This window comes from Lichenostomus cassidix, chromosome 10, assembly GCF_008360975.1.
Source record: "Lichenostomus cassidix isolate B80296 chromosome 10, HeHo_3.0, whole genome shotgun sequence".
In the NCBI taxonomy this organism is placed as follows: Eukaryota; Metazoa; Chordata; class Aves; order Passeriformes; family Meliphagidae; genus Lichenostomus; species Lichenostomus cassidix.
This window is the reverse complement of record NC_139491.1, coordinates 19,422,426-19,436,586: the sequence shown is the minus strand read 5'-3', so window position 1 is coordinate 19,436,586 and position 14,161 is coordinate 19,422,426. Positions and strand designations below refer to the sequence as shown.

General features: G+C 45.6%; 1 protein-coding gene across 13 annotated transcripts in view; it reads right to left on the bottom strand.

The window, feature by feature from the left end:
* Positions 1–14,161, bottom strand: part of MYO9A (myosin IXA) — a 177,342-nt gene that overhangs the window by 84,135 nt on the left and 79,046 nt on the right. For all 13 annotated transcript variants that reach the window (XM_085071095.1, XM_085071102.1, XM_085071098.1 and 10 more), the window contains one exon: positions 10,151–10,240. In XM_085071095.1, the coding sequence (XP_084927221.1) occupies positions 10,151–10,240 (90 nt within the window). The remainder of the gene's footprint in view (positions 1–10,150; positions 10,241–14,161) is intronic.

Below are 14,161 nucleotides of genomic sequence, written 5' to 3'. Positions count from 1 at the left end.
GTGCACCATCGTCATCATTCCAGGCTATTTTTCCCTTTTTTTTTTTGGCAAGCTTCCCCAAAGAAAAATTATTTCTCATCACACCTCAGCTGTTACTGCTGTAGAGGCAAAGTCTGTGCACTAGACCCTGTCCAGCCACGGAGCTTCTACACCTCCTCCTCCATCAGCCACTGACCAACAGCCCTGGGCTCAGGAAAAAAGTCAACCTGAATTTACTCAGATTGGGATTACACAGGAAAATCCAATATTCCAAGCAACTGTACTGAAATGACATCCTGTGTGGGAAGAGCTGGCTTCCTAACCCAGGAATGGTTTGCTTGCATTCCTTGAACACTTTTCACACTATTTTAATAGAAATTTAAGTAACTTAAAGGACACTGAAATTAAAGCGTCTTTTGAGTAATCAAATGTAATTAAAAGAATCCTTTGAAGAGCTGAGAATGGATTTGATGACAGAAAGGGCAGCTGGAGGTGGGCTACAGGCAGAGCAGTCCATGGAAAGTCAGCATTTCCCTTCCTAAAATCCTGATTTTGGACTTTGTTCAGGAATCTTGAAATCCCTATGTCTTCTTTGTTTTTCCAGACATCAGTGACAAATAAATAGCAGGAACACAGCTAACACACAGGCATTTCCATGGTGGCACAGAGCAGAAGAGTGACTGCAGCTGCTTTTGCACATGAGGATGTGGCTGCCCCATCCCTGGAAGTGTCCAAGGCCAGGTTGGATGGAGCTTGGAGCAACCTGGGACAGTGGAAGGTGTCCCTGCCCATGGAGTGGGATGAGAACAGAGAATCACAGAATATCCTCAGTTGGACGAGATCCACAATGATATCAAAGTCCAACTCCTGGCCCTGCATGGGACACTCCAAGAATGTGCCTTTAAAGATGATCCTTCAGGTCCCTTCCAACCCAAACTGTTCTGAGATTCTAAGAAGTTCAGTAGGTCAGGAAGATCCTCAGACACAAACTATTCAGTGAGATCTCAGACCACCGCCCACCACCATTCTCTGGGAATGGGAGGGCACAGATTCACATCATAATGTGAAAACACCATGAAAACAGGTAAAAAACCCCCAGTGTTGATGAACTCACTCTGTAGAAAATGCAGGATGCTGCATGCCATGAAAGAATTAATCAGTCTGTTAAAACCACTGCTTATCTAATCCCTACTCTGTCACCAGGCACAGCTGTTCCTCGCATTTCCAAGGAAAATGTGAGAAACCTCATCCCACAAAAAGGTTTCTTTTGAAGTTCTACCCTCCTAGGTTGCCCTCATGTCCTGAAGCAGAGACACTTGCTTGGCTCTTAAAAGCTTTGTGGGGTTTCAGTTTTATTCCATTAATATTTTTCTGTGAATTCTGAATCCACTCATCAACGCAGCAGCTCTTCAAAGGGCTCCTGCTGAGCTCCTCACGTTAATAACTCGTGGTGACAACAAGTCTCCTCAGCTAATGGGCTTTGGGATAAGTAGGTGCTTCCAGCAGTTCTGCTGCTTTCTATTTCATTAAGTACCTCCGGACTGAGAATTTTCATTCCACTTTCTTCATGCTATTAATTATTTTGTCTCCTTCCCACTTTTTCTCCTTGAATATTTTCAGGCTTGTGATTAATTGCAACTATGATCTTTCCTTTGTTGTTTTTTTTTTTTAATCTTAGGTAATGTTCTTCCATTTGGCCCTGGAACTCCATTCCTTCTCCCTTATAATGGTCTGAAAAAGGCATCAGCCAGTTCCACTACAAGGATATAGAGAATGAAACATCACTCAGTTCTTTGCTGTAATGAAATACTTTTTTCCTCTCATTACAGTTGACTCCACAAGGCTTCTCTGCCTTGTGTCTCTGCCAATTAACTGTTACTGTGCTGAAAATTAGGTGCTTGTGCTGAAAATGAAATGTACTCCCCAGTTTCAGGTCTCTAACACAGCAGAGTTTATCATCCCAAATAACCATCCTGTGATGGTCATTCCATGTCAGCAAACATTCACCCCAGGTAAAGAAAGTCCAGGTAAAGTGACACTTGGTGACATGAAAAAATAAAATCTAATGGTTTTGTGGCCAGAAGAGAAAGATGTGCCTGCCCCATCACTCCTGGGCAAAGGTTCCCTCCTCTGCCCTTCTCCTAAAGGACACAAATCCAACTCTCCTCCCACTCCAAGAAGTCTCTCTGGCTCTGCTGAGCCAGAACAGACCAAGGGACAATGAACATGAGAGGGTGAAAGGACAAGGAAAGTAAAGCTGTGGAGCCCTCAGCAAATGCTGCCGGAAGATCTGGACTGTCCTCTCCTGCTTTGCCGTCACCAAATACACAAGGTTCAATGCTTGTCACCCCCTTACTAATCCTGCACATCTCAGATTGCCAGGAGCCTCAGTATTTTGGTTTGTAAATTTGACCTGAATTGTATCAGTGCTTTCCTAACTATTTGCGAGCTGATTTCACATGGACTTACAGCTGCACCTATTTATGCAGAATAAAAAACATTTCACAGATTTAATTGTAATTTGGGTACTTTGGACACAGTCACAGAACAGCTCCATGGCGACCTTCCATGGCCACATAACAACAGCATGGAGCACCCAGCTGCTAAAGAGCATCCAGCCATTTGAACAAAGACATGATCATGGAATCCCAGACTGGTTTTGCTTGGAGGGAACCTTCAAGGTCATCCCATTCCACCCCCTGCCATGGGCAGGGAAACTTTGCACTAGACCAGGCTGCTCCAAGCCATGTCCAACCTGGCCTGGAACACTTCCACAGATCCAGGGGCAGCCACAGCTGCTCTGGGCACCCTGTGCCAGGGCCTCCCCACCCTCACAGCCAAGAATTCCTTCCCAATATCCCATCTATCCCTGCCCTCTGGCAGTGGGAAGCCATTTCCCCTTGTCCAAAGTCCCTCCAGGCCCTTGTCCCAAGTCCCTCTCCAGCTCTCCTAGAGCTCCTTTAGGCACTGGCAGGAGCTCTGAGATCTCCCCAGAGCCTTCTCCTCTCCAGGTGATCACCCCCAGCTCTCCCAGCCTGGATCCAGAGCAGAGGAGCTCCAGCCCTCAGAACATCTCCATGGCTTCCTCTGGACTCACTCCATCAGTTCCACATCCTGCTGATGCTGGGGACCCCAGGGCTGGCAGCAGCTCTGCAGGTGGGGTCTCACCTGAGTGGGACAGAGAACTCCCCTTCCCTGCTGCCCTGGGATGACTGCAGGGCATGGGGGGTGGTTTGGGGCTGCTGGTCCAACATCTGCTCCACAGCACCTGCTTGCAGGGCCTTGCTGGAGGAACAACTCAGTCCCTTTCAGTTCCTCTGAGTTTTCAGACACACATTTCCCACTTACAATTCTGAACACATATTCAGTTAAATACAAGGCATGCTTATAGTGGCACCCATCACATCCAAGAACCAGGTCCCAAGAGCTCTCCAGAATTAAAGGAAGGCAAGAATAAGGTCAGTTGTTGCCCAAGAAGTTGTCTCACATCTTTTATTTCCCTTCTGTTGCACAAGTTCAGAGCAGATTTCTCCCGAAAGTGTGAATTAATTCACTTTCTAACCCTTAGGGGTAAAATGTCCTTGATCACAAATGGCTGAAAATTATAAAGATCTGTTAAAATAATTCTCTTAGCAAAGTCATTTGCTTAAGAAATAGCAACCAAGTTAAATGAATTGAAAACATCATGGAAAAAAATTTCTTTTCTAGAGGAATGTAAAAGAGGGCTCACTGACAGATGTATTTACTTTGATAACAAGTTTTTCCTCATCAGATGAAGAACAGGGGAAAAATGCAGACTGGTGAAAAACAGACAAGCAGGTGCTGGACACCAGCCTGATAAAAAGCACAGATGGGATGGAAACCAGGCAGAGATGGTTGGGGAGCTCAGCCACAGGCTTGTCTTCGGCATGATGGAAATAGGGATGGAACCACCAACCAAGATGGGTGTGAGAGAGGTAAATGAATAGATGAGTCAAGACATACTCTAATGGCCTTGGAGCCCTGCAGCGAGCAGAAATGGAAAAAACCTGAATTCCTTGGATTATTTAGATTGAAGCAGAAAGACAGACAAGGCCCAGGAGGGGAGTTCCTCACATGGATTAAGATGTTACTCAGATTACAAACAGGATCAAGAGAATGATTTTTAACAACTCCCAAGTTCTCCACAGAGATGTGACTGAAGTGCTCTGCTCCCACATGTTTCCTACCAAACATCAATCAAGTCCCTTGATATTTAGTGCATCTGGCTTCTTTTAAATACTGGAATTGTGGCTTGTCAAGCTTTCCTACCTCAGGAAAACTGCAAAAATGCCCATATGAAAGTGTGAAAAAAAGCCCAGTGGCTGGAGTTGAGGGGCACTTTGAGAAGGACAACAGCAATCCACTGAGTGTTACTTTGCTGCCATTAAAATCCCATTTTCTCCTATTTCAGCTACATGCCTGCTGTATTTTACCTTATCAGGAAGAAGATTGCTGTGGCTGCAGAGATGCCCAATGTTCCAGACAGATCTGAATCAAAATAGTTCAATCACCCCTCCCACTACTGATGGCTCTATTGCTCCCATAGCATTTTCTAAGGGTCCTTCCCATTGCTAAAAGAAATGGAATTCTCCAGCTCACTGTTACCAAACACTGCACTGTGATTTCTCTGGAAACCAATGAAGTGCTGTTGGCTCCATTAATGCACCATTTCATTCCTGATAGAGTTGTTGGCAGCTGTTTTGGACAACAGCCCAAGACCTCAGCACACAAGTGCAGCCTTTCATGTCCGTGCAGCCTTTTCCTAAGGTTATCTCTGGCCTAAAGCTTTGAAACCTTCGCGCTCATTTCAAACACTGCATTAAAACACCATCCAGTGCTATAAAAGGAAAAATGGATAGTTCCAGGAGGCAGCTCTGCGGCAGATGAGCTGGCGTGGCTCAGGAGATAAGAGGTAGCTGCCAGAGGTGAATATAAGCATTATTTATGGATGCGGTATCATTGACTTCCAGAGGCGCTGGGAGGTGCAGCTGGAGCGGACGGCAGCTCCCCTGCAGGGTTCTCAAATCAAGCCCATGTTTGCCATCGGTGCCATGCCCAGGAGAGGAAAACAAAGCAGTGCTGATTTTCCCCTTCAAAACCAGGTCCTCCTTTACTGCCTTCTCCTTAATTCCAGAAAGAGCTGTAGCTCCAGTGACATGGGGATGTACTGGAATGTTAATACTATGGTTAGACACAACTTCTTAACAATAAACCGTGAGTTCTTGAATTATGAGAAAAGCTGATGGGATATTATGCTTTGTAGGGTCTTCCTGAAGAACAAGCTCATCCCATAATCCCTGCAATATACCAAGGATGAGCACTGACTACACATCAAGATCCCACAATCAACCGATCCCACCCTGAAATGAGAGTTTAGTTCACAACTATTCATTAGCTCCTACCTATGGCCATGCTCGAGCAGGTGCTGCTGTCACACACCTTGAACCCTCCTGGGTGGAAAAAAGTAAAATGAAATCTTCTCTGTGCTGGGAAGAACATGCTCAGCCAAAGATGACAGCACCAGCAACTGCTGGCACCAGAAGAGGGGCACCAAAGAGGCACCAATTTTCCTTTGCTGGAATCCTAACTCCTCACTGGACTTCAGTGTAACATTTAACCTGTCATCTGATTTAGATCAAAGATTCACAGACCGGTTTGAGTTGGGAGAGACCTTAAAGCCCATCCAGTCCAACCCCTGCCATGGGCAGGGACACCTTCCACTGTCCCAGGTTGCTCCAAGCTCCATCCAACCCGGCCTTGGATACTTCCAGGGATGGGAAGTGGCACAGCTGGCATAGCTTCTCTGGGCACCCTGTGCCAGGGCCTCACCACCCTCACAGCCAGGAATTCTTTCCAATATCCCATCTAACCCTGCCCTCTTTTAGTCTAAAGGCATTTCTCCTTGTCCTGTTACTCCGGACCCTTGTAAAAAGTCACTCTGGAGCCTTCTTGTAAGCCCCCTTTAGGCACTGGAATCCAATCCTTGGATCCTCCAAGATCATCCAGCAGAAAGATTGTATGTGGGCAAGAATCAGGAAGTCTTGACTTATTAAAAGGAACACAGTTGACAAAGTCATTATATCTGCCTAACTTAAAAATGGCTCATTATTCCTGAGGGAAAAGCCCAACTTGATTCCCAGGGCAAAGCCATCAAGGAAAGTCCTAAGAGAAGAAGTAAAATATGAATAAACGTGGTTGCCAGTTGGAGCTTCTCCTTCAACACTGGAGGCTTCCAGCTGCTGGGAGAAAAGAAGGCCCTGGGGAGAGCTCAGAACCCCTTCCAGTGCCTAAAGGGGCTCTAGGAGAGCTGCACAGGGACTTGGGACAAGGGATGGAGGGACTTTGGACAAGGGGAAATGGCTTCCCACTGTCAGAGGGCAGGGATAGATGGGATACTGGGAAGAAAGTCTTCCCTGTGAGGGTGGTGAGGCCCTGGCATAGGGTGCCCAGAGCAGCTGTGGCTGCCCCTGGATCCCTGGAAGTGTCCCAGGCCAGGCTGGACAGGGCTTGGAGCAGCCTGGGACAGTGGATGGTGTCCCTGCCCATGGCAGGGGGTGGAATAAGATGAGCTTTAATGTCCCTCCTAACTCAAACCAGTCTGTGATCCCATGATGTCCATCCACAAGTTGTCCCACTTTGCAGTACCTTCTACCCAAAACATGCCAGAAATAAAAGGTGTAGCTTTACTCAAATTACTGTAAAGATGAACAGAACCAGAAGAGTCAGTCTGGTATCAATTCATAACTGAAGGAGAATGTTTCTAAAAAATTGCCAAGCGTTCAAACCACCGTTTCTAAAAAAAAGCCCCAAACCACAGGACTGTGTTTCCAATCAGCGCACAACAACAAGGCAGGAGTGAGCAGACAGCCAGGAATGTGACATCACTGCAAATCCAACAAAGGCGGCCTCTCCGTGTGCTCGAGGGCTGCAGCTCGGGAAAGGGGAAGAGAAAAGGCTTGGCTTAGACAATAAAACTCCAATCTCAGCTCTGATGCCTCCAAAACACCAAAGGGAAGGATCCCTCCAGGTCAACTCTGCCCATTCAAGATTATTAAGGAGAGTGACAGTTGTCACAGCAGGACTCTGAGGGCACAGATCTCTCAGAAGTCAGGCTGGGGTCATGGAAAGATAGCACTCACTTTCCATGAAAAGCATTTCTGCGTGGAATTGTCATCTCCACAAACTCCAACACTGATGAAAGTGATCAGCAAACGTCAGCCCCTGCGCCAAGCACAGAAACTGAAACATTCCAGAATGGAGCAGATGCACATGGGAACCTCATCAAAGCTCAAAACCCATCCCTAACCTAAGATCTCAAAGCTTTTTATGTGGAATCCCAGACTGGTTTGGGATGGAGGAGACCTTAAAGATCATCTCGATCCACCCCCTGCCATAGGCAGGGAGACCTTCCACCAGACCAGGCTACACCAAGTCCCATCCAACCTGGCCTTGGACATGTCCAGGGATGTGGCATCTACCACCTCTCTTGTAACCTGAAGACTGGTAGATCCAATCTGCTCTTCTTGACGGTGTAGAGAATCAAGGACATGCCAAAATGACATTATCCAATCCTTTCTTTGAGAGCCACTGCAGCAGAGTCCTTTCCAGCAAACTCCACTGAAACTTTCAGTGTACCAAGCTATGAAAAAACCCTCAGACATCTGAAGAATAAAATAGCTGCAGTATCCATAAGGAAAGTCATCTGCCCATGAGCTACAGAGGTCATGGTGGGAGAGCCATAACTGTAAATCCTCATACCCTCAACGGCTCCATCCATTGGAGCCAACTATAATGCTCCTTTGTTAAATACACAGGAATAACCAGTCCATTGGTTCCCAACAGTCCAGTGAGTCATAAGTGGGGATTATCAGACATCAACAGTCTTTGTGAAGTCCTAAAATGTCAAATGAATCCCAGTCTTCCTTTCTGATTCAGATGGATCTGAATTTAAGTCACTCCTCCTACTCCCTGAGCCAGAGGAAAACCAGGAGAAGACCTCTTACCATGGGGAAGCTCCAGTTGGTGAATCTCAAATTCTGCTCTGTGAGCAGTGAGCCTGCTCCCAGAGTGAGGTCACTGCTGGATAAAATTTGGTGGTCAGGATGCTGATAATGTAAGGAGGTGAACAAAAAGCATTGGAGGTGCCCTTCTTAACACAATTCACAGCTTCTTCCAAAGTTATTTCATTATGGAGATCACAGCAACCATTCTCAAGGGAGCCTTGTGTTCTCCCACAGCCACCACACCCTGATCTTTCCTTTCTTCTGCTGATATTGGTGACAGATCTTTCTAAGGGGACATCTGAGATTTGCAAGCAGCCATATCACCAAAAACATTTTGGAAAGCACTTAAGAAACTCATGCTGAGCCACTGTAGGTCTCAAGAGGTTTCTTCCATCTCGACAAGAAAGAGCATCAAGGTAAGACTGTTCCCAGCAGTGTCAATACACTACAGATGTTGGGCAGCAGGTCAAGGATACTGCCCTCTGTCCTGCCCAGGTGAAACCCTACCTGCAGAGCTGCCTCCAGCTCTGGAGTTCACCAGCACAAGGATGTGGAGCTGTTGGAGCAAGTCCAGAGGAGGCACCAGGATGATCAGAGGATGGAGCAGCTCTGCTGTGAGGAAAGGCTGGGATTGTTCAGTCTGGAGAAGACTGCCTAAAGGGGCTCCAGAAGAGCTGGAGAGGGACTTGGGATAAGGGCCTGGAGGGACAGGACAAGAGAGAATGGCTTCAAACTGTCAGAGAGTAGGATTAGATGGGATACTGGGCAGATATTGTTGGCTGGGAGGGTGGTGAGGCCCTGGAACAGGTTGCTCAGAGAAGCTGTGGCTGCTCCATCCCTGGAGGTGTTCCAGGCCAGGTTGGATGGGGCTTGGGAATCACCTGGGATAGTGGCAGGTATCCCTGCCAATGGCAGGAGCTTGGAACAAGATCATCTTTAGGGTCTCTTCCAACCCAAACCACTCTATGATTCCATGATTCTAAGGACCCTCCAGCAGAAGGGTGGTTCTGCTGGAATAGCTGAATTCTAAACTTTTCTAGCCATTTTTTTAAAGTCTGTGACCACAATGCAGGGAAAAAGTATTAACACCACATCAATTAAATGTCCATCACAAAGACCTGGTGAGAGCCCTTGTGTGCCCTTTGTTAGGGGACATTCAAGCATTGCACAAAGGCAACACAACTTCTAAAGATTAAAGCTTGGTCACAGTGACTGAGCTTAAACACACCCTCAGAGTGGGAGAAAATATAATGGTTTTTTCTGCCCTGGAAAAAGGAATCAAAACATCTCCAGCTGATCCCAGTGACAACACGACATGTGTTTATTTATTTGTGACACAAAAGGCTGCTCTCGAGATGCTACTTAAGGTGTTGTAAATTCTCACACAACCCTACAACAAGAGGGAACAGAGGGACCAAGCGTGGTGTGATGCTCAGTGTTCCTAATCTGGAGGATACAAGAACATTAGAGGTGGAAATAGCAAAACAAGTAGTTCAGCAGAACAGAAATTATGTATTTTCAAGAATGTAAGAGTAAAAAAAGGTGCTTCTGTTCACCAGCCACAGAATAGAATTCAGAATTCCTGAAAATTATATCTAGATCCCATATAACTACACTGGAGTCTGAGAGCAGCTGATGGAGCTGTGGCTGCTCCAAAGTAACACCCATGGACCCAGGTTGTGAATGCGCTGAGGAAAAGCTAACAGGAATCTCCTATGGAGATGCGCAGCTCCTGCCATGCAAGAACCACCACTAACACGGGCACTTAGGAAGCCAGTAAAAATTTCCTGGAGCCTTGGATCAGCACCCTGCTGTGGAGGAATCAGTGCTCCAGCTTAAGGAATGATGTCTGGAGATGAACACCTGTGCCACACACACTCAGTAATGCACAGCTCTGCTTTGGACAACTTTCACAAAAACCACAAGTCATTAAAGCTCCTTCAAACCATAGAAAAAGTACAAACCTGCCTTCCAGGAATGGCATAAGAGAAAAGTCAATAATTTCCTAGATTAGGACACCCATTAGCTTCTCCCATGTTATTTTGACATAAATAAATAAAAACTGAAAGAAATTCTGAGTGTGCATCTCAAAAGTATTAAAAACCATCCCATGAGATGCCTTTTAATAACAAACATCATGTACTGACCTCTGTCAGTTTGTATGGTAAAATCAGCTTCTCTCCCACTGTCACTGTCTTCCTGGTCACCAGGGCCTCAAACAGCATCTCTTCTTTCACCTAAAACAGAAATACTGATGTAAACAATTATTCGAAGAATCTTCTTTTATTTTAAATCCAGTTTAAAAAAATGCTAACATATAAATGTAAAAAATAAGAAAATTCAGTGCAAACACTTTCAAATTTCAAACTTTAATTAAAAAAATAATTAAAGCCCTTTTGCCAGCCCTTGCAGAATTAAGTTCAATGGGTAAAAACATGCCATTGGGAGGAGCCAACTCAGCACATAAATTCAGCATCAGAAACCCAACACCAGGGTATTCAAAGGAACCTGATTTTCCGCATTCAGGCGTCCCAGTTGCAGCAATTTCCCATTCGTTTTCTTATTCCCGATGCAGCTCTTCACTCCCACACTTTTTCTTGGCAAAATAAGTCAACTTTCTAGTGTTGTCAAGATGAAATCATACAAATTTCTCTAGGATAAGCCAAGCAGTATCACGAGTTTCAGAGATATCCACATGGAGGAGGAGTTTTGGGTGCTTTTCAGGGTTGGGAGGAGTCAGGAGGAAGAAACCTTTGGAAAAGCACCTGCTGTTTGCTCTGCAATTGGCACCTGATGTTTACTCCCTAAAGACCCAGGTCCTGGTGAGGTGAGAGTCTCTAATCAGCCCTCACAGGTTTGCAGAACAAAAGCCAGTTGTGTGAACACAGACACTTCAGCAAAGAGGCAAACGGTGCCAACAAATTAAGTGGTACCTGGAACTGCTGGGAAAAAACATCTTTTCCAATCAGTTTCAAGCCCCTATTACTTTGAGGTGCCCTGGAGGAATTCTGAAGGTGTCCTCTCTCCCAGAATACATCAGTTAGCCCTAAAGAGTTCAAGTCGTTGACAGAACTTTGCTAAATTTAGTTAGGCTGGGGGAAAATCTTGGAGCCCAGAATTAGTGGATAGGGATTGATACAGTGAAGCCGCACGGAGGTCTCTACAAGCTTCTTATCCTGCCTGAAGGACTCCATGCAGACATCAGACCTCCTCTGAATGTGTCTGAATTTTGGAGACCAAAATCCACATTCCTGAAGCCATCCAAGGCCACGATTTTATCACATGGAAACCATTTATGCTTTGACACGGAAAATGGGAAACGTAGTGGTCTAATGAGCGGACTCAATAATTTTAGACATCTTTTCCAACCAAAACAATTCTATGATTGTATGCACTTTGACTTAATCGTTTAATCCAGGAATCAGTAGGAAGACAAAATGCAAACAAGCCAGTGGCAGCTCAGGAATCTCACAAAGCATCGCAATAGCGACGCCCTTCTGTACAAAAATTTCCTTCTACCAAAACCAAAAATCTCCTTCTACCATCGTGGGAGTCTCCCTGATAAAATCCAGGGCGTTTTTATGTTACTGATTCTTCTTGAAACAAGTACTTGTTGCTGTGGAAATCAGAACACATAAAATCACCTGTATATGATGTCACCCACCAGCAAGATCTAAGTCACCAGAAATGAAACATTAACACCTTGAGGTTTTCAGTGCTCAGCAGTACTCAGGAGCCCCTGGTTCCTACAATCTGATTTCACCTTTCCAAATCAAGCAGGAAAAAAATAATCTCCTGGTTCATCCAGAGATCCACAGCAAGACTTCCCGTTTGGTTTCTAATCCTCTACTTTCACAAAAATAAGTGATTTTGTAATTTTCAGCTCTGTGGACACTTTTCCAGTAGCTCTCGACTGCGGGACCATCGGCTGCTCTCCCTCAACTGCACAGCTTGGAACAAAAGTGAGTTTCACACCATCCATTATCCCACTTCAGGGATGCTGCAAACCCGCAGCTGGCATGCCAGCTTTTTTTAATTATCCAAGGCAACAAGGCAGAGGGGTGTCAGATGGTTCCTAATCAAAACAGTCCAAAGAAATATTCCTAAACAACATAAACGCTTCCAAGTCCCAGATTTGTCAGCAAACACAGGGCTTTTAAACAATTCAAACAACTACCTACACCATCCTTCACCATCCCTACCTCATGGTCACCCCAGTTTCTTCTCCCTCTGCTCTCCAGATGGAGGGAACCTGTGGATGTGCATCCTTCATCTTCTGCCCCAGGGAGATCATATCAAATCATCTTCCTTTACAAAAACACTTTTGGCAAGGATGGGAATGTAATCCCTGCTGTCCCCAGGCCTCTGCCTGCAATTGCCACCCCATGCAGCTTGATCTTGATTCCTTCATCGCCTCTGATGAACACCACAGGTGCAGCCAAATCATCCTGATTTTTATTCAAGGTCACAGCATGAAGGTAGCTGACTCCTGATGCCAGGGAGGAGCCACTGGAGCTTTCTAAAGATAAACTCAGCACGTGTCAATGACTAAGGATGTGGAGATACTTGCAGCTTCCCCACATCCTACACTTCCTCCTCCAGTAAGAGTGAAACACTAAAATAGGGACAAGCCCCATTGGCGCAGAGTAGCAAAGAGGAGAAGACTACTTATTCCTTTACTTTGTGCCCTGGGAGTTTCACTATTAAGTCACATTTCATGGATTTTTGCTTTCTGGTGTTAAAGAGGGCCTGCTCTTCCTCTTAAACATGGCCTGCAGGAATTTAGATCTTAATGACAGGGACAAAATGCAGATTTAAGACTTCGTTGCCACAAGCAGGCCCAGAGAGGGCTGGATGCTTTGAGCTCCACGAGCCAGTGAAGGGTGACCCGCAGTGCCATGGCTGGGAACGTCAGAGGAGCACGTTGGGAGCAGGGAGCCAGCAAGGGCTGGGCTGGAGCCAAGGCAGGCAGAGATGGCTCCTCCAGTAATGCTGGGGTATTATGTTAGAGCAGCTGAAGGAAAATAAACCATTTCCAACTGGAGAGCAAGAAAACATCAGGTTTTGTCACTCCTCCCATATTTGAGAAAGGCATTACAGCTTTGAGTCCTCATTCTAAAGCCGCCTCGTGTAGAGTAACAGAAAATAATTCAGATTTCTATCAGCTCTTCTTGGAAAAGAGCTGAACGTTTTCCTCAGACTTTCTTTCCAATAACCAGAGAGTTAGAAAGGATGGGAGGGAGGGAATGGCTGGAGCTGTGTCAGGGAGGTTTAGGCTGGATGTTGGCTCTTCCACTGAACAGGCTCCCCAGGGAATGGTCATGGCCCCAAGGCTGCCACAGCTCAGGGAATGTTTGGATGACACTCTCAGGCACAGGGTGGGATCGTTGGGGTGTCTGTGCAGGGCCTGGAGCTGGACTCAATGGACCTCATTGGTCCCTTCCAACTCAGCATATTCTATGATTCTCTGAAGTTTTCTGACTCAAGTTCTGACTCAAACTTTGCATTTGATGAAGATGTCCCTACTCATTGCTGGGTGTTGGACCAGATGAACTTTAGAGGTCACTTCCAACTCAAATCATTCTGTGATTCTACAAAACTTCATCTGGAAAACAGATCCAGAAGAAAAAGCTGGATGCAAGCACTGTCTGCTTCATAATCCTCACCCCCTCCCCAATTAACTTCCAAGACATTTATCACAGGAGGAGCTCAGTGCCTGTGGGATCCCTCTGAGAAGCCGAAGGCCATTTTTTAGTGGAAGAAGAACTTGGGCACATAAATCTTCCACAGAGGCCGACTTCAGCTCCAAATACAAATGTGCACTGGGAGATCTGGCAAAACTAATTTAGGGTACTTGGTAACTTATATTTACCTTTATTTGCATCAAGGCTACCTAAACCTAAAAACTGAATATAAAACTGCTCCACTGAGCAAAGACAGAATTTATCTCCTTTCTCAGTGCTCCATCCATGGAAATAATTTCCCATGTTATTAAATACACACAATTTAAATGTTCCTGCTCTTCTAATGGAAAACAAAAAGTCTCTTTTAAGGTCAACCAGATAATTTCTAATATATTATTTTTGTTAATAAGCCCACAATTAGCTTTTCCAAGCTTTTCCCCCAGAAACACAAGGTTTTCCCCAGTTGTACACAAC